This window comes from Pelmatolapia mariae, linkage group LG17, assembly GCF_036321145.2.
Source record: "Pelmatolapia mariae isolate MD_Pm_ZW linkage group LG17, Pm_UMD_F_2, whole genome shotgun sequence".
In the NCBI taxonomy this organism is placed as follows: domain Eukaryota; kingdom Metazoa; phylum Chordata; class Actinopteri; order Cichliformes; family Cichlidae; genus Pelmatolapia; species Pelmatolapia mariae.
The window spans coordinates 564397-588402 of record NC_086242.1 but is presented as its reverse complement, the minus strand read 5'-3'; the positions used below and the strand labels follow the sequence as shown (position 1 = coordinate 588402).

The following is a 24006-nucleotide window of genomic DNA, read 5'->3' as shown; positions in this document are numbered from 1 at the left end:
CTCGAAACTGATTAATTTGATTTTTTTCCCCATTTGGAAAAAAATAATGTTAAATTTACATTTAATTATTACATTTATTTATTTTCATTTGTTGTGATAACACTGTCTACAAACTTTAATGAGTTGTTGCACTCGGCTGATTGAAAATATACCCACTGCAAAATCAATGAAAGCTAATTTATAGTATAGTTAATTCATCGTTTATAATATGCGGTTGCATACCAGGTAAAGCACAAGGAGAGATTCCCAAAGAGTGCAACTTTTTATATGAATCCTTTTTTTTTTTTTTTTTATTGAAATTTGATTGATTATAGTTAAAGTTTTGTTCAAAACAACTTGGACAAGAAGCGATCATATTTGGGTGTGTATGTGTAGCAGTCAGTTAATGTTTGTGCAAAGATCACGAGGGAATTTTTTTGCTTTGTTTTAGCATACGATTTGCACAGTGTGCAATCACTTCTGCATTACGTGAGATAAAATGATACTAATGTCAAGGTTTTGTGCTCTCGTGTTACATTTTAATTCAATCTCAGAGGAAAGGCGTGGGCTTATTTACTGATTTAACCATCCCTCATATCAAACACCCAGAGGACTTTCACCTAAAGTTTTCTAAAGCAAAGTCTTGTGTCAGTTCTTTTCCACTGCACAGGCTGCCATACATTTTCAGGAGGTGAGAAGAGAGCATGGATAGATCCAGAAAATGGCAAAACTGAATACAATTTAGATTCAAACAATCCTGAAAACTTGGAATGATTTATTTTGAAGGTCAATCATTTATTATCCAAATACTGATTCAGCTGCTGAATGACAAAGACCTCACATGTGCCCGTGTACAGTGTGAGGAAGCTACAGTGTAACTTAAGGTTCAAACAGTTGTTGTACAAAGCTGCTGTCCACAAACACTCAGTGTCTCTGCAAGTGGACAAATCAGCAAAAGCTTTCATAGAATCCAGTTTTCTGCAAGGAAAAAAAACAAATCAGAAGAGATGCCACCAAATTTTCATTTCTCCGATGGAAAGGCAAAATTCCTTTAATTAAGGCAACACTAATCCATCAAATAGGTCCCATTTGTTTTTCACCCAATTGCTGTGTAACAAGAGATATGCTTCACTGAAGGTATGTTGACAATGGCCCTTAGTTCTGTAGATATTCATATGAGCACAATCTATCTGCTTCTTTGCCTCTGGGAAACATCCTTTCTGAAGGTTAATAAACAACCCTGCATATCCCACGCTCCGAGTTCATTCATCAGATGGTGATCTCTCACAGACTGAGTGGCATGCTGTTTTATCATTTTAACAATGGAGGCTAAAAGTGCCTCCAGAACTCTGCCTAATAGGTTATTTTGTAATATGATTTTGTTATCAGATATGTGTTTGCTCTTGCTAGCCTGGTCTTGGTCACTGTGTAGTAACGAATACTCACATTAATGTCCCTGGAGCAGGGAACACAATAATAAGGTCCTCCCTGGGCGACAGAGCTGGCCACGTCCCATCTATTTCGATGGCACAAGCTGTGGCCCTGCTGTTTTTCACTGTGGCGTATTTTTGTGACTAAAGCAGGGGCCATGTATGTCTCAGTGGAAAAATCCTCTCTGACGCCTGTCACTCTCCTTCTCGTTCACCAAAAGCAACAGAAGTAGTTGCATCTTCATAATTCTCTTTAGTGAATTTCCCAGAATAATAAAGTACATGCATGAGATACAGATGGAGTCAAACTTGTTCAACAGTGAAAGTAAATCCTGAGCTCAAAGCAGAAATTTCAGTTGATTCATTAAAAAAAAACTGTTTCCGAACACGTTTACCAACGAACCGACCACTGAACGTTTGACTGTTCTTAAAAACTGTTTAAAGCTTTCCTATTAAGTGCAATCAGTGCTCATGGGGCCAAAATGCTGCACCTGTAGACCTGGTTTAACATCTATGGTCTAATCTATGGTCATCTCATCCGGATTAGAGGTGAAACGTCTTCAAGCAACTTAAAGAAGTCCAGACGCTTTTCTTTCCAAGCTCCTCAGGCTACAATGACCTGGATGACTGAGAACCTTCACAGACATTCTAACATCTATGAGACGACTAAAAACTCATTTTAAAAAGTATAACGATGTGGAAATAAAGGGAAGACAAATAATTAGACCTCATTTATAAACAGGGTGTAAGAACAAATCTGAGCATGAACTGTGCATACAAATATTTTATGTACAAGTTTGTGATTTGTTGCCAGAATAGAATAGAATAGAATAAGACAGCAGGAATAAATAACAAACAGGAGAAATAAACACAAAACAACAGGAAGGACCATGTTAGAGGGCAGGTGGCAAAGATCTTGGAAGTAGTGCAGATGATTTGGTCTGAGTAGAGTGTGTGTGTGTGTGTGAGTGTGTGAGTGGGCTGAGCGATGAGGTTACTCAGACCGTGGCTCAGATGGGAGGATGTTTGTTAATAATCCGAATGGCCCAGAGGAAGAAGCTGTGAGTCTGGAGGTGGACCCGATTCACCTGAGGCGCCGTTCAGAGGGCAGCGAGTCAAACAGGAGATGGGTGCGATGCAAGGGGTCAACTGTGATCCCGCTGGTTTTCCTAAGGCAGAAGAGGCTTACAATATCCTCCAGGGCTGGCAGAGGGCAGCCAATTATTTTTTGGGTGGTGTTAATTACCCTCTGCACAGCTTTCCTGTTCTCAGCAGTTGTCCCTGCGTAACAAACACCCAAGCAGTAAGAGTGGACGCTCTCCACTGAGGAGCGGTACGAGGCCAGCAGCAGCTCCTGGTCTAGTTATTCTTCGTCAGGCCACGGAGGAGGTCCATGATGAACATCAGGTTATTTTCGGAGGACCAGCCGGACAAATTCTCTACCGCTGCCCTGTACGATGTGTCATCTCTGTCAGAGATGAGCCCAACCACGATGGCGTCAGCAACATACTTGACGATGACATTGGCTGAGTGGATTGGTGTGCAGTCATGTGTAAACAGGGGCTACAGTAGGGGGCTGAGAACACCGCCCTGCTCTATATCAGAATCCTCTTTATTTGGCCAAGTTTGTGCACACTAATAAAGGATTGGACTGCGGTTCAGCTGGTCCTTTTTCTGTACGTGGACTCCTCATCGTTCTGGATCAGACCAATGGCGTTGTTGTCATCTGCGAACTGAAGTTTCACAGATGGCTCTCCTGAGGTGCAATCGTTAGTGTAGCAGGACAAGCACAGAGATGAGTCCACTGTCAGAGGCCATAAGAAGATCATTTGTAACCTTCACTAAAGCTGTTTCTGTGCTGTGATGAGCTCTGAAACCTGACTGAAACTCTTCAAATAAGCCATTCCTCTGCAGATGATCTGTTAGCTGTTTGACAACTACTCTTTCAAGGATGTTTGATATGAAAGGAAGGTTGGAGATTGGCCTATAATTAGCTAAGACAGCTGGGTCTAGAGATGCTTTTTAAGTAAAGGTTTAACTACAGCCAGCTTGAAGGCCTGTGGTACATAGCTGATTATTAGAGATAGGTTGATCATATTTAAGATTGAAGCATTAATTACTGGCAGGACTTCTTTGAGCAGTGTTGTAGGAATAGGGTCTAAAAGACACGTTGATGGTTTGGAGGAAATAATTACTGAAGTTAACTCAGAAAGATCAATCTGAGAAAGAGTCTAAATAAATGTCAGTGGTATTGAAAGTAGCTGTAAGTAATAATGTGTCAGTGAGATGGTTAATTTTTTTTCTGTAATGATTAAAATTTTATTTGTGAAGAAGTTCATGAAGTCATTACTACTTGCTTGGCTCAACAGCACTCTCACACTATAATTATCCTTGAATTAATGCACAAAGTATGAAAAATAAAAGCAGGTATGAATTAGAAAACAGTTTTGAGGCCAAGTGCTAAGTTAGATACATAAGGAGTTTTCCACTGATTCCTTAATTTGATAACTTCCACACATATATTTTTGTTTGCATCTGTTCATTTGTGCCTCAGGTTGTTTGGTGTAACAGGGAATTGTGCAGCCTGCAGCAAGCTAATCCCAGCCTTCGAGATGGTTATGAGGGCCAAGGAAAATGTCTACCACCTGGACTGCTTCGCATGCCAGCTCTGCAATCAGAGGTGAGTGGACCAAACTTCTGCTCTTTTCTCATATCTGTACTCATACAAATAGCTGGTCAGGATAGCAAGGCATTGTAGACTGTTACAATGTACTGCAGTTCAGTACAAGATGCACAAAAAGGAACAATAGCAACACATCATGATGCTCAAGATTTGTTAAAAACAGGGCCATAGTTAGCAGAGATTGATTAAATTGAATTGCTATAGTTTTTTTAAACTCATTTAAAAAAATAAGAACTGAACAGTTTTCAGTATTTTTTAATTTGCCTCGTTTTCTTTTTTGTGGAATGGAAGAGGCCACAGGAAACAGGTTTATCTACTAATCAGATCAGAAGATGACTGAGGGACTCGTGGTGATGCAGCTAGTCCAAAAAGCCTTGGAATTTGTTAAACAGTCATACACAGACTCATGAGACATGCATATCAGTGTTTAACATTCAGGGGAGCCCATGACGTTTCATTTTGCAGAACATTAGCTTCATGACGATTATGGAAACAGTGAAGGGTTTCTGAAGACACTTTGTGGAGGCAATGACAAAAACAGAATGTTGCCATACGTATGTGAAGTGTATCGTATCTGTGTGCAAGGTTCATATGATTCACTTGTTGCTTTTCCACAAATACCTTTGTTGTAGCCACATGCACACACATACCAGACATACTAAGCATCCTAAAGGAAAAGGAGTTAGTTATACACAATTTGCACTGAGTAATTGTTCTGCCACTTCAGTCTTCAGCCTCTCCTATTCAGGGCTCTAGAGTGCGACCAATTTGGTCGCAAATGCCACCAAATTTTTCAATGGTGCGACCAAATGTTCAAGTGGGGGAAGAAAAAAAAGACTACGCAACTCTGAAAGTCTCCATGTGGTCAACAGCAGACACATATTATGCTCCTATCGTGGTCTAAACCAATCAAAGATAGTCAGGGGCGGGACCTCTCTGATTGGCCGTGGTCCAGTTGAAAGTGCAGGCAGATAGAGGTGAGTAGCTTGAATAAAGCCGTATCGATTCATTAAATCCTGAATTGACTTTTAAATATAAATGTATTTGGCCAGAAACGCCAGAATCTCAGGTTAAAGCTCACAAAACTATTTCAACAAACAGTAAATGAGAGCAGGTAAACGGATTCTGCACAAAGACGTAAACACACAGCGTGGACCCAACGCATCAGAATCAGCTTTCTCTTTCTCACCCGACGACACGGACACGCCGTCGGGGCTGAAAGCCGACAGCTCGCTGACTCTGATGCGTGGGGTCCGCGCTGTCTTTACGTCTTTTTGTGCTCGCTTCTGAGCAGCAGGTTTTGTCTCTCTCCAACCAAAATTCGCTGAACCAGCAGCAAACTACGCTTCACATTTGATAAACGTCGTCATGAATTCACTCTGACTTTTGCATTTTTGCCTGTGAAGGTTCTCAGTCATCCAGGTCATCGTAGTCTAAGAAGCTTGGAAAGAAAATGCATTTTTGCTTCCACCACGATAAAGATCACACTTCATGCACAGCTCTCTCTCTCTCTCTCTCTCTCTGTACTTCAAGAACAGTTTCCCGTCTCAAATCTCTGTTTTCTGTATTATTCATTTGCTTATTACCCACCAGTCTACCGTTGTTTACAGCGCTGTCAGCCGCTGGTTTTGTTTTTTTTATACTTAAATGTCCTCGGACAGGAAAGCCTAATTTCTGCTGTTCAATACTGAAGAAATTTACACTTTTTAAAATGATGCAAAATTGCAGAAGATTTTTAAGGTGTCTGCTATAAAAAGCCAGGCCAGGAAAATCTCCTTCATGTTTTTCTGTGTTTTATTCTCAGTTACTTTGACACAAAGGCATCTGCTGTGATGTTCACATCTCTGATAAAGTCTAGTGTCAGTACTGATAAATAATCAGAATTATAATATTTCTGACTGTCTGAGGCAAAATTTAATCGAATCGAATCGGGACCTTGTGAATCGAATGGATTATAGAAATCAGTGATGATACCCAGCCCTGGTGAGCAGCCTAGGCCCGACAGAGGTGGATGTAGCTGTGGGTAATGAGAAAAGATGAAAAGAACGATTGATAACTTTTTTGTTAAGTTAAGGCCTGATCCGTCTGAAATTCATAGCCAGTGCTCTGACATGGAGCCATCAATCTTTGAACGCTGAAAAAGCAGCAGTGTATCCAGAAAACACATTATATGCTGCTATAAATGCCCTAGTGTCCCCTCCCCCCACTGCCTTTCAGCAGCATGCAACAGCAAACAGGTCGTCAGAGGAGCCGATGTGATGATTAAGTTTAACATTACCCACAATATTACCAAAGAGGGCCAACGCACTTTAAGCACAAGCACAAGATTGTTAGTTAATCATTTACAAATCAATATTGTCTTCATGGACAGCAATTTTCCCCACAAAAAAGTGCACATGTAAAACTGCGGTGTTAAGCCATGTGGTTGAAAAATTTGGGTGCACCTAACTTTTGTGCTGGTGCGCCTAAGAAAAAAAAAAGTTAGGTGCAGCAGTGCTATTGGAGATTATGTATCCGAATTTCAGGAGCGGGACCACGCCTCCAAACACGCTCCTTCCAGTTGTCATCTATATAGGTTCCCTCAGTTCTGCAAACTGTTCATTCTCGTTTATGTGCCCCTCCCTCCTTGTTCTCAATTCTTTAACTTCTTCATTTCTATTCAGTACATGGGGATCTGCCCGGTCCGGGAGCCGTCCCAGTCCCCTTCGAGGCCTTCCCCAAACCACATCCAAATTCATGTCCAAGCATTCACCTTTACCTACTAAAACGCTGTCAAACCTAAAATGAGGACGTGAGCCCAGCTAGTGAAGTAGAAGAAGTCCGCTAATTTGATTAAATTCAATTTCATTTATATAGCATCTAATTACAACTGTCTCCTCGAGGCGCTTTATACTCTAGGGTAAAGACCTAAAACCCCAATAATCAGACGACCCCTATGGAAAGCCCATGGTGACAGTGGGAAGGAAAATCTCCCTTTTAACAGGAAAAAACCTCCGACAGAACCAGGCTCAGGGAGGGGCGGGGCCATCTGCCATAACTAGTTAAGGGTGAAGAAGAAGAGCAGAGGGAAACAAAAGATAACACGTAGGAGAAGGCCAGAGTTTAAAATTAATAACTAAAGATTAAAACAGTGGTCTATAAACACACGGAGAGCGAAAAAGAGGAAGTGAGGAAGAAATGCTCAGTGTATCATGCGACGCTCCCAACAGTCTTTGCCTATTGCAGCATAACTAAGAGATGGGTCGGGGTCATCAGTGCTAGCGACAAGCTTTATATAAAGCCTAGAGGGGCCTGAAAGCTGAAGGCTCTGACTTCCATTCTACTTGTAGAAACTTGAGGGACCACAAAAAAAACAAAAAAAAAAAAAAAAACAGTAGTCTAAAATCTCATCCACTCATCTTTCAAACCATCTGGGTCCAAAATGTGAACAGTGGAATCCTCAAAAGAGTGACGTTTATCCTTCTGGTGTAGACGTACGTCTGAGTCTGGTCCTGTCGAGGCAGCTTTTCTATGTTGTGTCATACGTTTATGTTGTGCTTGGAAAATTCTCCTGAAAAAAAATCCTCTTATAAACTTGTTAAGTAAGGGATGACGGCATTTTCTGTCATTGCGTTTCTCCTAGTTGGTGCCTGACTTTCTTTCAGGGGTAAAGCTGTTTATAAGAAGCTGTCGTGCTGTAGTTGCTTTCCGACACTCTCCACTGCCACAGTTGTACGTATACAAGTGAAAATGAGACTACATGAAAGTATGGTCTCATCTGGATCCAGTGTGAGTTTGTGGACCGACACTAACATCTAGCATCAGGTGCTCTCAATGGGTCACATGATAGAGTGAAGCAAGGTTTCACCTGAAACCTCTGCTGATAATGACCTACACCTTTTCTTTTTTTCACACCTTGGCTCATGTGGCGAGGCCCATAATCAATATTGGATCCGCTTAAGTTTATGGAGGGGCAGAGCGATGTGTCTTTGTTTTCCACAAAGAAAAACTCTGCACCAAGGGAGAGGTGGACGGCCGTATTATGCCAGCAGCGAGGGAGTCGGTAATGTACTTAATATACTATATAATATAGTTTTACAGGCTATAGAGACAGCTGGTGTGTGAGGTGGCTCCGGGCAGCAGGTCTATATTGCAGTCATATGGTTGGTGCTGGGGAAGCGAGAGAGCCAGATCATTACTGAAAATCTCTCCGAGGTCATGATAAACTGGAGGGATTGGTGTTAGGTTGGGGGTTCGCGAGGCTTGGAGACTGGACTGGACTTAATGGAAGGGGTGGCAGATAGAGTTGGATGTCTCGAGACCGGTCTTGGTCTCGAGACCACTTTTACGTGGTCTTGGTCTCGACGGACTTTGGTCTTGGTCTTGTGTTGGTCTTGGATCCCTCGGTCTTGCTTTCTCAGATCGACATAGTGCTCGGAAGATTTGGAGTCAACCATCGACGGAGCGGGGGGGTGGCTTACTGGGCTTAAGCCCGGGTCATTTTTTCAGAAGCCCGGGGTCTTTTGGAGTGTAATTTGTTTCATAGTTAGATGCCTGACTGACAACTGTATAAAATAAAAACTACACACATTATTCGAAGCACATAGCGCACAGTCGTAAATTCCCCCTAATTTTGGTATGATCCGAGCTCAGGCACTAGGCGACTGAGCACAGCATGCACGTGAGCGAGGGGGGAGAAGCTGCTGCCTGCGAGTTTGCTGTAGGAGAAGTGCAGCCAGGCAGACAAAGGAGAGCTTAAGTTTGAGCAGGTACCAAAGCAAATTATTCGTACTGTACAAATAATGTAAATATGACGGTGTATCACAAAAGATTGATATCAAACTGATCACTTGACCCATATTACGTTACTTGCTCTTCGAGTGAATCAACAAATGGCGAAATGAAAAGCCGAACAACAACAATGCTGTTTCTTTAGAGAGTCTTAGCTGACGTGTGTTTATTTCATATTTTCAGTTGTTACCATCCACGGCTAAACAAACTCTCTAAATCGGTTTCAGTTATGTACTGATGAACACAACAATGGACATAAGGAGCTTCTTTCAATGAAAAAACTCAGGTAGATGTTATTTTATATATTATGCTTTGTATGTTGTTCAGTATATTTCTATGCAAAACAAGAGGAATTTCAATACACAGCAGTATATTCACAGTTTAAACCAGATATTTACATACACTTTAGGGAAAACACAAGAACATTTTTTTACTGTACAACATCAATTTAGAGTTAATTTGTTTTGGATAAATAAATATTGAAATATCTTTTGAATTAGTTAAATGTCAGAATAAAGAGAGACAGAGCTGTGTATTTTTATCACTTTCATCAAATTTAGGAGCACATATACACTAAGTTTATTGTTAATTAATAAGAAAACTCCAGACGATTCCATTCTGAGCTGAAGAAGCTTCTGATTGGTTAGTAGAGTCCATGTGAGTAAATTGGTGGCACAGCTGTGGACGCATATAAGGCAAAACACAGAGCCTGTTTCTGTAACATGGGAACATCAAGAGATGTCAACAAAACACCAGGAAAAGAATTGTGGAGCTCCATAAGTGTGGCTCAAGTTTGAATACAATTTGGGTCCATTTGCAATTAAGAAATACAGATAGTTTCTCTCTTTATTCTTAAAGTTAACAAATATGTTTTTTATATTTATCAATCTAAAAAAAATAAACATTTAGTCTGATTTGATGTTACAATTAAAAAAGTGTTTTTATCTGAAGAGTGATTAAATATCTGGTTTCAACTGTATATTTGATGATGTTGGTGTTTGGCTTGATTGTCAGCACAGAGAGGGAGAGAGAGAGGAGCAGAGAGGGAGAGAGAGAGAGAGAGAGAGAGAGAGAGAGAGAGAGAGAGAGAGGAGCAGAGAGGGAGAGAGGAGCAGAGAGGGAGAGAGGAGCAGAGAGGGAGAGAGGAGCAGAGAGGGAGAGAGAGAGAGAGAGAGAGAGAGAGAGAGAGAGAGAGAGAGAGAGAGAGAGAGAGGAGCAGAGAGGGAGAGAGAGAGAGAGGAGCAGAGAGGGAGAGAGAGAGAGAGGAGCAGAGAGGGAGAGAGAGAGAGAGGAGCAGAGAGGGAGAGAGAGAGAGAGGAGCGGAGAGGGAGAGAGAGAGAGAGGAGCGGAGAGGGAGAGAGAGAGAGAGGAGCAGAGAGGGAGAGAGAGGGAACAAGATCAGAACATGTATCTCGTACCTAGTGTTTCTTTTTAGATTCCATTTGTTACTTTTCAAATTCTATATTTATTAAGTTATGCAGGCTTGTTTGCACAACAAGGCTAAATAATTATATAAACTTTTCTGAATCTAAATAGTGGACTTTTGGTAGAATTAAAAAATAAGTGTAGTGCAGGTCTGTGATGATTTTTAGTGCTACTATCATCTAGTTTTGATTCTGGTTCTGTTTTGGTTAAGTCCTAAGTAGTCCTGATTTTGAACTGTTGTAGTCCTGTTTTAATTCCGGATCAGTTCTGGGTCTGGTTGAATGCATACTACCCTTTAGGGCTACGCCCCAGGTGTACAAAATGTCTGGCTCCGCCTCTGGAGTCAACAGTATCCATCAGAATCAGAATCAGAAAGGGTTTTATTGCCAAATGTTGAGCAGGTTTACAACATTAGGAAATTGCTGCTGTGCTTAGTGCATACATACTGTCATATAATGCTTAAATAGACATAAAAATAAGAATTAAAAGTGACACACAACGTAACGTTCGATAATGTGTCATGCGCAAAAGCATCAGCTCTAAGAGCCGTGCTTACAGAGTGCTTTGTAGTGAATCAGAAGAGTCGACTCCCATTGAGCGAGAGCCGGCTCCTCACTTAATTTCCTTTGGCTGCTCAGCTCTCACACAGTGGCTCAGCTATGCTCCAATCCCTCCATATTGTGGCCAATCACATGCGAGGATATAGGATAATATCATTATGTGAAAAACAGAGAGGGTGAGAGACGCGACAGTCAAGTGGAGCGTGCGTCTGTCCTCTCAGTAAGTGAGTGAGACAGTAGACAGCGGTGAGGAGGGCTGTGCGAGTGCATCGCAAAAACACAGAAATATGCCCGACACCAGTAAACGAAGCAGCATCTGGCTGCAGTTTAAAGACTTTTTTGTCTCGGTCTCGTCTCAACTTGGTCTTGGTCTTGTCTCGGTCTAGGCAGTCTTGACTACAAGTCTAGTGGCAGACATGAGGCAACTGAGACTCCAAACAGAGGCTGTATGGCAATGAACATACAGCATCTGGAAGACAAAAATATGAAAATGTTCAGATAGACAAATCAACTGTCTTCCTGTGGTGTGTGTGTGTGTGTGTGTGTGTGTGTGTGTGTGTGTGTGTGTGTGTGTGTGTGTGTGTGTGTGTCTTTGTCACGAAAAGTAATTTATAACGAGGGTGGGAAGCCACAGTAATGCCCCCCAGGAGCCAGAGGCAGAAAGAGAAAGATCCAGGCCATCCACAGCCCCCAAGAGTACTGAAGACCTGAAGCCACACATCTCGGCAACAACTGCACGTCCATCCCAGCAGGGGAAGGAAGGAGGTACACACACAAAGGCTGAGAGTCCCTTAGAGCCAGAGGCAGCCACCAGCCAACCCTTGCCTCCCCAGGGTGAGTCCAGTCACCCTGGGGTGAGTTGAGAACAGGGCCCCAGGACTCCAGGTGCCCAAGAACCCTCCCCAACGCAGAAGAGGCCCAAGCCACCACCCCCAAGGTCAACAGCCACATCAGAACATCCAGCCACGTGCCCTGGAACCAACAAACATCCCAGGGAGGGCAGCAGCATCTAATGGGGAATGATGGAGCGGGCCAACCCCATCCTCCATGGCCCTAGAACCACCAGTGTAGTTAAAAAGAAAGAGGCAGGTCACCATGCAGTACAGCCAGCAAAGCCATGTGTATTGCCCTACCCACTGCAGCCTAAAACCTCCCCCCACAACAAAGGGTAAGTCTGGAGTGTGCAGATGACTCCCAGTCTTGGGGCTCAAAGGGCCTGGAGGTGCCCAAGAGCCCGTAAAGCACAAACCAGACATCTCAACGTGGGCCCGCTCCCTCCACACTCGAGAAATCTGAACACAACTTAATCTTCCTCAAGCAAAAGTACAAGCCACTCGTACAGAGGCAATCGATCACAACGTGACTCTTCAGGGAGTGGTCTCCGGGTCGTAACACTTCCAAGCTCAAATACACAAAGCAGCCACCAATAACAGCACCCAAGACAGAGGTGTGGCAAAAGAGGTGGGCTACATGCTAAACCAAACACTAGAGCCACATGACCACCGCTGCCTGTAGCCTTTTGTTAGCTAATGTCCGCTCTCTCAAAAACAAGATGGAGCAAAGAACCAGGGAAAGATTCCAACATGAAATCAGTGTTGTCCTGTAATTTTTACAAAACCTGGACTGCTGCAAGTATGCCAGACTCAGCCATCTATCTACAGACCCACTCCACACACTGTGGAGACTACACACTTGCCTTGAGTACAAATAAAGGTGAAGGTGTATCAGTTTATGTTAACGAGAGATGGTGTGTGGATATTCAGGTGGTGGAGATTGTTGAGCAAACATCAAAATGCTGATGGTGAAGTGCAGACCTTTTTCAGTGCTGTGTCTATACTTCCTGTTTACATCCTGCAGTAGCATGACATTATCACCAAACATGAGACTGCTCACCCAGATGCCATGTTTGTTGTTTTAACAGCTACAACGTCTTGACTGTGCTTTCAAAGTCCCATCAACGTTCTGTAGCAACATGAGGGGCATGTAGAAGGCTGCGCCCCAAACCCAGCTATAGTTCTGTGTTCCTCTAAGTACAGGCAGCTCCTCAAACAGCCCCTCCAGTAAATAAAATATTAAAGTTTGGAGTGAAGACACTGATTTGGTGCTTTAGGACTGCTTCAATGCCACAAACTCAGGTGTGTTTAAGATTGCGGCCTTAAAAAAAGAGCAGTTATGATTTACAGGAATATGAAACAGTGGTTAAAAGCTACATCAGCACATGCATTGACAATATTTTCCCAGTCAAATGCTGTAAAATATTTCCAAATCAGAAAAAGCACCTCAGCAACTTTTACGATCACAGTGGAGATGAACAAACTCGTTGTAGTATGGAATGGGACCATTCAGGATGGGATCGCTCTCTAGCATGTTTTTAAAGTGGCAAAATTGATTGCCTTCCCATAAATACAGGACACTACCCCGGCACACAACATTTAATTAATTTAATTTTTAATGCAGTTGAGTGTGATTTTTGTTTTTACAGTTATTTTATTTTGCTGATTTTTAGGTTTGTCTTTTAATGGTCTGGGGTCTCTGTGGGGAGGGGGGATGACAGCAGGGAGGCTGCAGAGAGGTGTGTGCAGCATCCTGGTCCCAACTCTGGATCGTTACATTTTGGGGGCTTAATAAATACTGCCAGATTTCTAGAAATGAGTATAAATAAAACTGAATTGAATTTCTCTCAATAAGATTCTGTCGTCTAAAAGTCTATTAGTCTAAAATGTGTTACCAGTTAGTGATGACCTCAGCATTGCTAACTCTGGTCTTAGCGGGTCTCTAAAACATAAACCCGGATTAATTGGGTGACCTTTTATTTATTTTTTCAGCTTGAGATCTGTTCTGAAATCTTACTGAAGTTTCTCTGAACATTACTCATCTGATGCACTGTTCACTTATATCAATTTTATCGCCTCCATCAAACATGAAAGTCCCCTTGACCCATGGACCCTTCAATAAAGCAATCTAATTTTACAAATGACCCAGAAATGTCTCAGTGGTGCATCAGAACATGTCAAATCTGATAAATAAATGAGCTGACAGCGAGATCATTTGAGGTTATGAAGTCTAATTATTCCCCAGTCCTGCAGACCGGTTAGTTAGGGGCTATGCTAAAGTTTTAAAGCTGAATTCCTACACCCGGGTTTGGATGTACCTGTCATGGTCCCAGGTCATGTGACCCAGTATTCTGAGTTTCTTGGTGTTTTTGTTATTCATTTCAGTTTATCTAGTTACATTCTGCCATGTTTCATGTCCAAGTTTTCTTTGTTTGTCAAGTTCGAGTCATGTCCGTGTCTCGTTATGCGTTTCCTAGTTTACTCAGTGTTCATAGTTTTGTCATAGTTTCACTGAGTGTTACAGCCTTCTGTTAACACAGTGTTCATAGTCTCCTTAGTTTCATGTTTTTCTTCTGCAATCAGCCACAATAAAGGCTCGCTTTATTTTTGAAACTACGTTTTGTCTCCACCGTGTCTGCATCTGGGTCTACCTCATTCTTCACACCGGCGCACCCCACCGTGACAGTACCGCTACTCATGCACAGTCATTCAGGCATGTATTCATAGGTCTGTGAGTACATCCACGCCACTGTATCCCACAGATTAAAGACGGAAAACTCAAAGTCAGTCATTATTCTGATTTCATACGCATCTCACAGCAGGACTCTAATGGCCACTGCCATGTTTAACTGTTAAAGTTCCATGCTTATGTGATAGGGCTATTAGTGCAGAGCAAAGCTGTAGAGACTGGACTAGAGTACTTATTGTAATATTAACCTTATTTCCTTGTTGTTTGCTTGCACGCATGCACCAATATTGCTCTCTGCCCCTTGAGCTCACCTTTCTCTGGCCTTAAATACTTCTAATTGCTGATGGGAGTCAGCTGTACAAAAAGAAGGCAGGAGAGACAGCAGGACACTCCCACACAGGCAGTTTCAGGAGGAGGCTCTGCTGGGCCGTAACAGTCATCACCATTATTAAACTGACAGCCGCATTTTACTTTCCATGAAAAAAGGATCTGGAGCTGAACCCACTTCAGGCATAACATGTTTGTCACAACGAAAAGTAATTTCTTTAAAATGATATCAAGCTGAGGGACTAAAGGGGACTAGATCCAGTACGAGGTCTATCAGTGAAAACAAAGGATCCCCACAGTGGATCTGATCATTCATGTCTGTGCCGAATGTGGACTTACTCTGTTAAACTGGACAAATCTGTGATTGTGGCCTTCCCACTAGCCAGACCTGTTAGTTTTTCACTAGCTAGCTGGGAAAGAGAGCAATAGTACTGTCCTAGAGCTAGCAAGACACGTAGCTGGTTCTGAGGAGAGAAAAGATGTTGGCAATACTGGGTGTAAAGAATAAGGAAGGAGATATGAGACTTCATCCAGCAAGCAGTTACCCACAGATCAGCCCTGGGGGACAGCTAATCAATGGGGCTGTTGTCAAGTCTCATCATCTCTCCTGTGCTGGCCCAGTTTCTCCAATAAGTCAAGGCCACAGCTCAGAGCGGCTCGGGAAGGTTACAGTTAGCAAGGTGCAAAGGAGTGCAGGACTGATGACAGTCTGGGAGAAGGCCAGTGCTGATAAAGGTGGAGGCTCCTCTCTGATGTGGTGGAAGGGAAAAAAACAGACAGCACAGCTAAGCAGAGACACCGGCCTAACAGACAATAAGAGGTCTTTGTCACTTTGTGCCTGTGTTGGTAACTGGGCATGTGCAGCCAGTGTGTAAAACAATTCAATGTTTAATATGTCATTGCTGGCAGAAGAGGAAAAATCTGAAATGACCGTAAAAATGAAATAATTGTAAAGTGTAACAGGTAACCAAAGGCAACAGTTTGACAGGCATAAAATATTTTGTTTTGTAATTAGAGCTTGTAGGATTTGAAGGTACAATCACTTGAGTAATCAGCACTGCTCTCCTGCCTGGTGTCTTGAACAAGACATGGGTAACCGCTTCACTGGGGCTATCAGGTCCATCTTTAGTCTTCTGTCTTCAAGCCCCTGAGGTCTCAACATCAACATCTGGCATCGTAGCTATTACCCCTCAGTGGTCATCTCGTTGCCCAGTTGTAGTTGTTTCTTTTGATCCACACCAGCTGCTGCAGCCTTAGTGACTTGACTGCTTCCTGGAAGACCCGCCCTCGCATATGCATTCTCCCATTTATAACTGAAATCACCCCAACCGGCCGCAGCAGATGGCCCCGCCCCTCCCTGCACCATTCAGGAGGAGTTTTTCCTTCCCACTGTCACCAAAGTTGGGTTTTTCTCTGTATGTATTATTGTAGGGTCTACCTTACAGTATAAAGCGCCTTCAGAGGACTGTTGTTGTGATTTGGCGCTGTATAAATAAAACTGAATTGAATTCCAGAACTATTCCAAAATATTTTGTTGTTCTCAAAATCAATATTATTCATTTTACCATCGTGTGCTTATTTGGCTTGAAGGGTGATCAGGGTGAATTTAAAAATTAAAAAATTCATCATTCCTGCAGTTTTGGATGGGGAGTGGGGGTCATTGTTGTTGTTTGTAGTTTGTGCTCGTACAGTGTGTTTGAATCACTGTAACTTGTCCCAGGTGGATGTAAGAAATTATGCTCTGAATCTGCGATGTAGCCCTGAATAACTCCTGCATACAGGTGGGTCATGTCAGGTACCTGAGCTCCACTCACTGTGTGGAGGTCCCAGCAATGAACTCAGCAGTCTTAACACTAAAGGAAGTCAGAGGCTCACTGCCCCCCCATTCCCCACATCCCAGCTCCACTCCCCCCGGTAAAGACAGGCACTGCAGCTTGCTGACTTTGGTGAGCCTGCACACTGAGGGAGATAAGCAGCCCTCAGGACAATACAACAAAACGTACTGCTCTTACATGTTCATCATAACCTTCACTGCCCTCTCCACAACATATGGCGTTATTTTTGTGCCACTATTCTGAGCGCACGTAAAAAAAATTTGCAGGTGCATGTGTTGCATTTTGGGTAGAAATTTATTTTGAGCGAAGAAAAGCTAAATCTGAGTGAACAAAATTCATTGCTGCGCACAAAAAATGTATTTCAGTGTTTGCTATTATCCACACACACACACACACACACACACACACACACACACACACACACACACACACACACACACACACACACACACACAACAGCAGCCCCTCTCGCTCAGTTTTTGTATTTGCGCTTGCTCGCATGTGTTGCTCGCGCTCTCAACATTTCTGCCCGTGCGCGCTCAACTCTTTCTGTACACCGTTATATTTGTGCCACAAAACCAGCCAATCACAGACTTGATGCAAAAAAATCTGATTGGCTGTTTTGGTCTCCAATCAGCTCGAAATGACGAAATGCAATATCCCAGAATGCATTTCATCCAGAAGTCAAACGAGGCAGTGGCGGAGGAACACAGAGTGGCGGAGTTTGAAATATTACTCTTTCTGGGTCACAAAATAAACTTTTAAGATATTTTCATGCGAGAATGGTGCTGTGTAAACTTCAAATACCTGCTCGATTTATCAAGACATCACATATTTGCACAAGTGCTCTAATGTTTTCAGAGAAATGAGAGCTGCTCCATCTAAAGTGGGATTGATCTCTCCTAACAAGACCAGGTTTTCTGCAGAAAGTTTCCTGATCATTTATGAAGCCCACATCACTTTCTGGACATCATTCAGACATCAGTCAGACCCGGGCAGGTCAGCCCTTCTCTCCCACATTAAAATACATTTAAGCCAGCGTACATATCTCCTTTTTATATTAGGGCAGCTCATAAACTGTCAAATAAAAGTAGTGTGTCTCATACATGTTGTAGACTGAAAGCACCATTTAGATGCCTCTTCTCATGTTGTGTGTAGAATGAAGGACCCAAATTCAAATTTCAGAGGCAGACTTGATAAAACAAGAGTCGACCCGTTTATTTGGCTGATGGAAGTCCAACATAACAGAAAAATAACATAAAAGTAACAGAAGCACAGAAACACACGGGCAACAGTTTGATGCAAAACAGGATGAATGAAAACACACCACTGTTAATACTAAGACACGACGAGGCTAATCAACAGAAGAGGAAACAGGTGGGGAACACAGCAAAAGGTCATTAAAACTAAAAACAGACACTGAAGGCAAAAGACTACCAAAATAAAACTAATAAAAAGACGGTGCCAACCACAATGATAAAGCAAAAGTTATTCTACCCATCTACAGGAAGGCTGTTATTTTAGCATCAACAATTTAGATGCATTGTAGATCCTACAGTGTATTACTGTAGAGTCTACCTTACATATAAAGCACCTGCCTGACTGTTGTTGTGATTTGTATTTGTATAAATAAAACTGAATTGAATTTCTCTCAATAAGATTCTGTCGTCTAAAAGTCTATTAGTCTAAAATGTGTTACCAGTTAGTGATGACCTCAGCATTGCTAACTCTGGTCTTAGCGGGTCTCTAAAACATAAACCCGGGTTAATTGGGTGACCTTTTATTTATTTTTTCAGCTTGAGATCTGTTCTGAAATCTTACTGAAGTTTCTCTGAACAGTTTCTTTGCATACCGGGCATTTGCCCGATGGGCCGATGGTGATTTTTCATTTTTATGTTTGTTTGTTTTTGTAACGGTATAAACAATGAAAGGTGGTGGATTAGCCAATTGGTCATGATCAACTCTGGGCTGGACCAATTACAATACATCCGTATTGAGGGGAAAAGGAACGCGATTCGTCCCGGACTTCAGCTACAATGAAAAAGACACAAAGCTGGAGTTATTCTGTGTTTTTGCTGCACAGCTGCCTCTTCTTCTCTCATTCTCCCCCCTCCCTCTCCTGTTGCTACTTCAATCATGAAACTGATCAATGATCAGCTGATCGTCTCTCTTGTTTGTTTATCGCCCACTTTGCGCCAGAAAGAGAAAACCAGCGGATGTTGTGCTAAACAACAGCAGCACGTTTAAGCTTGATCAGCTGTTGTTAGAATTTATTTAATCTTAATTTCTAGTATCAGCTGATGTTTGTTGGAGCCACAGCTGTAAAGCTGCTGGTCATGATGTCGGTTTGGATATGTGGTGAGAGGGAAACATGAAGATGATACAAATATACCAACAACAGTGTGCATCACTGTCACAACAGCGTTTGTTTTTGTTCAAAGGCTTTATGGTTTTACCTGTAATACCTGGTGGTGGTTTTGTCAGTTCAGCCTTTTATATTATGTTTAACCCGAGTGACCACCCGGTCAGCTGGTGGGTAACAGGCATCTCTGAAAACATTAGAGCACTTGTGCAAATATATGATGTCTTGATAAATCGAGCAGGTATTTGAAGTTTACACAGCACCATTCTCGCATGAAAATATCTTAAAAGTTTATTTTGTGACCCAGAAAGAGTAATATTTCAAACTCCGCCACTCTGTGTTCCTCCGCCACTGCCTCGTTTGACTTCTGGACGAAATGCATTCTGGGATATTGCATTTCGTCATTTTGAGCTGATTGGAGACCAAAACAGCCAATCAGATTTTTTTTGCATCAAGTCTGTGATTGGCTGGTTTTGTGGCACAAATATAACGGTGTACAGAAAGAGTTGAGCGCGCACGGCAGAAATGTTGAGAGCGCGAGCAACACATGCGAGCAAGCGCAAATACAAAAACTGAGCGAGAGGGGCTGCTATTGTGTGTGTGTGTGTGTGTGTGTGTGTGTGTGTGTGTGTGTGTGTGTGTGTGTGTGTGTGTGTGTGTGGATAATAGCAAACACTGAAATACATTTTTTGTGCGCAGCAATGAATTTTGTTCACTCAAATTTAGCTTTTCTTTGCTCAAAATAAATTTCTCCTCAAAATGCAACACATGCACCTGCAATTTTTTTTTACGTGCGCTCAGAATAGTGGCACAAAAATAACGCCATAACAACAAGACACAGGAAGGTGGGGCTGCCTGGGTCAGTGGGGTTTTGTTTCTCCTGCAAGGGAAAAGGAACCCTGGCCAGAAACACAGATAATTTAGTTAGGATACACTAAACACTCCATTAGTAAATATAAACATATTCATCTTGATGCATCCTCAATCATTAAGTAAATCTCCAAAAGTTGATTCTGTTCATCTGGACGTAGCATTTTGTGGGAGAAACGTTTCGTCATCATCAAGTGACTCCTTCAGTCTCAGCTGACTGCAGGTTTCCCCAAATCTTATAAACGGTACATTTGCATAATGACTGAAACCAGCCCACTGAAGGAACAATTCTCATGACCAAAACAACCTCTGGCGAAGCGGATGGCACAACACAGAAGAGCTACCTCGTCAGGCCAGGACTCTGCAGTCTATTCACACCTACAGGCCAGTGGACACTCTTTCAAGGATGAGGATGTACACATCCTGGACAGGGAGGAACGCTGGTTTGAGGGCGGAGTCAAGGAGGCCATTTACGTGAAAAGGGAAAGACCATCTCTGAATCGAGGAGGGGGTCTAAGGGTACATCTGTCACCATCTTACAATGCTGTGATTGCAGCTATTCCCCAACTCTCTGTGAATGGTACTCATGGCCATTGATCAGTGTTCTTTGATCAGTGGGTTTTGGTCAGCGGTTGTTGATCAATGGTCATGAGAATTTGCATAATTATGATTAAGGAACTGACCTCCCAGCCCATTGTTCCTTCAGTGGGCTGGTTTCAGTCATTATGCAAATGTACTGGTTATAAGATTGAAACCTGCAGTCAGCTGAGACTGAAGAAGTCACTTGATGATGACGAAACGTTTCTCCCACAAAACGCTACGTCCAGATGAACAGAATCAACTTTTGGAGATAAACATATGCATACACATAAACACTCCACACACTCAAACCAGCCCCTGCATCATCTCCAACAATAATCCCAACACTACTGTTAAAAGGACAGTGTTGGAATTACAGTAGTTAGGGAGAAGCGTTTGTTGTCAGGAAGCTTGGCCTGCTAGTTTAAAGCCTCACATTAATGAAATTCATACTTTGATGTAAACGTTCTCCTTCTTTTCTCTTTGTGTGCTGCAGGTTTTGTGTTGGAGACAAGTTCTTCCTGAAGAACAACATGATTCTGTGCCAGACAGACTATGAAGAGGGGCTAATGAAGGAGGGCTATGCTCCCCAGGTCCGCTGACCTTCACAGGCCAACATGGAAGAAAAGGAAGAGTGGGAGAAACTCCAGAAAAAGTGCTAATGCCTTCCTGTCCATGTTCCCCACATGTACATACGTAAGAAAGACTCCCTGAGAGGGAACACACACTGTTGTACAGAATAGCCATAAAGACGACGTGGCAGGGAAAAGCCCTGGAAGCCTACAACAAAATTTATCATGTGAAAAACATTTTTGGATTTTTCTTTGTTCGCAAACGGTGGATGCTGCCTTTTCCCACCCAACCAACAAATACTGGCCTGAAAAGGAATTTTTAACCAACAGCTGGCATTGTTTGCTCTTTTAAAAAAGACTAGTCCCACCTACCGTCGCACCCAACTGCACTGCACAGTTCAACAGTCTGTGATTGAATCTGAACTAGACCGGGATATTGTCAATCACTAAAACTGTGTGCTAAAGAACTGAGTATAAAAGTATAAAATCCATCCATTTTGTCTCAAGTGTGGCAAAATAAGTGCGTGTGTCGGTCCATGTACATCCTTTCAGGCTAAAGACTTCTGTCATACGTCCTTCAAGGCTTTGCATGGTTCGTGTGATCCTTTCAGAAACCTGAAGTTCCAAACCTGACAAACAAAAGTGAGAAACACTTAACTTTATGCTGTACGCCCATGCAGCATTAGCATAGCAAACAGGGAAGGGATATATGTCAGACTTAACCAGGGTAAAAATGAAAGTTAATTGTGGACTTGATATTGGACATTTTGAATAAGGTGGACAAACATCCAGCTGCTGAAGTTGCCTCATGTCTGGATGTGTAAATAAGCAACTGTTTGCTAACACCTCAGTCAAATGATTTATTGGGGAATAGTACAGTCTGTCAGCTCCTGCAGCCCACAAGTGTGTAAAAAAACTCTATAAGAAAAACTTTAAGTGTTACAGGACAGACTTAATGATTATAAGTGTGAGTTATTTCCAAGAGTTATCGCCATTCCTAAAATGCAGTATTTTCAGTATTTTGGACTGGGACACTGCCACTATGATTCTGTGATGGGTTGTTATGTTGTTTTAGGTGGGGACGGTTTTTCTTTTATTAAAAACCTCCAGTCAAAGTGAAATACTCATGGACACTGAGGATATTTAAGTGGTTTGTAGAATTTTGAACATGGATAGTTTCAGTCATTTGCACTCACACGTGGCCACAACGCCTTCCTCCCACAGTGGGACGTTTTCCTCGTCAGCTGAGAGGAAAACATCTCAGCTTTCTGTATGAACCCCATCTGAGCTCATGGCACCATTAGCAGGACAACAGGAAGAAGCTTCTCTAATCTGTAAATTGTGGATGTACATTCATTTCTGCTTGCTTGTACAATGATTTCTTTTTATGTGTCATCCAGCATGAGAATCTTATTTTTAGGACAATGCCTGTAAATACTATAATTGTAATAATTTTAAACACAAATGTAATAAAGTTTTATTGTCTAACCAGTGGTTATGGTGTCTTTCTTCTGTTTCCTATTGATTTGACTGTTGATTTACAAATACATTACAAATATATTTGTTACAATTTACAGTGTTTGCTGAAGCAGTGAGGGTTCAGTATCAAACCCAAAGACGCAGCCTCAGGAATGAAGCTGTTCTCTGTCCCATGTTACAGCTGATGATATACGAGTCATCAAAAGTGCAGCTATTAGTTTGTTGTCTCCTTCTGATGTTCTGGTCACATAACCTAAGAGCAGAGAGCTTTGGTTGACAGTTAAATTTTTCCACGTAGATGAGTTTTTGTTTTGTTTTTTTGTCAAATCTTTGTTTTGATTATGTTTCATGGAGCAAAAGAAAAAACAAAGCTTCTTTTACATGTTACTGTTGCAATCCTCAACAACACTGACAGCTGCTTCCTTGTAGGTTTTTTCAATTACAGGGCTCGCAAAATTTCAAAATCCCTGGTAGCCCTTCGGGCAGGGACTCTTCAGTTTTTGGTAGCCCAAAATAAATTTAAGTAGCCCGAATAAAAAAGGGAGCAATTTTTTTTATGTTTTGTTTCCTGTTTTGTTTGTAACGGAAACAAAACATTAATCAAAAAATTGTTGAAACACAAATTACAATATTGTATAAAAATTACAATCATCAACTCAAATACTTGGTTGTAATTGAACAGAAATTTCTATGAACTTGTAAGAACTGTAGAACAGGAATCAGTCTGTGTCAGATCCTGAATTTGAAATTTCCACTGAAATCACAGGTAAGAGGCAAGTGGAACCAAGATCTAGGCCATTTGCTTTTTGAAGTTTGCAAAGACTGCTAAATTTTGCCAGTGGTAGTTCACTCTTTGCAACATAGTAGGCTGTTCTAAACAGATTTTTCAGGTTGATTTTTAGTATGTTATTTGCAGACTGAGCAATAATCCATTTCTTGCATTTCTCATGGGTTCTAATGGGGGCCTTTCTTAAAATTACTGGTCCCAGTAACAAAGGCACTTTTCGACTCAGAAATCGAGGGAAACCAACAACACACCCGGCAGAACATTATGTTATTTACACGGGTGCACATGAGTGGTCCGCATGTGCGCATTCGCTGTCACAATAAAAGACGCGCACCAGATAAGAAGTTGCAACGCGCGTTTGCGTCCATATAAAAGGCAGTGTTTTTGTCCGCTAGAGTGGAATTTTCATGGCACATTCTGCACCAAATCTCTGTGTGTTCATCATTTGTTTAAAGCCAGCTCACCTCCTGCAACCACTTTTCCTAGAATACGCGCTTCTTTTGTGGTTCGGACTCCATCTGACATTTCTTTGGAGGTGGAGGAACACCAAAGTAATTGCTTAAAGGAGCTTCTTCGACATCTTTAAGAGTTCTAAACAAATGTCTGTCCTCCTCCAGAAAATCTTATGGACGCAAACACGCGTTGCAACTTCTTATCTTGTGCGCGTATTTTATTTTGACAGCGAATGCGCACCTGCGGACCACTTATGTGCACCCCTGGTTATTTAGCTTGTCATATTCCAGCCACAGAAATTCTTTTGTCCATGAAACCATAAAGCTGCACTTTCTTTTTGCCTTATAGTCTGATTTGTCTTAACTTTTCCGTT

At 42.1% G+C, this 24006-nt stretch overlaps 1 protein-coding gene across 1 annotated transcript in view; it reads left to right on the top strand.

Annotated features, from left to right (window-relative positions):
- lmo3 (LIM domain only 3) overlaps positions 1–22365 on the top strand; it is a 60249-nt gene extending 37884 nt beyond the window's left edge. The window contains exons 3-4 of the mRNA XM_063501057.1: positions 3964–4089; positions 20839–22365. Coding sequence (XP_063357127.1) covers positions 3964–4089; positions 20839–20944 — 232 coding nt within the window. The 3' untranslated portion in view covers positions 20945–22365. The remainder of the gene's footprint in view (positions 1–3963; positions 4090–20838) is intronic.
- The last annotated feature ends 1641 nt before the right edge of the window (positions 22366–24006 follow it).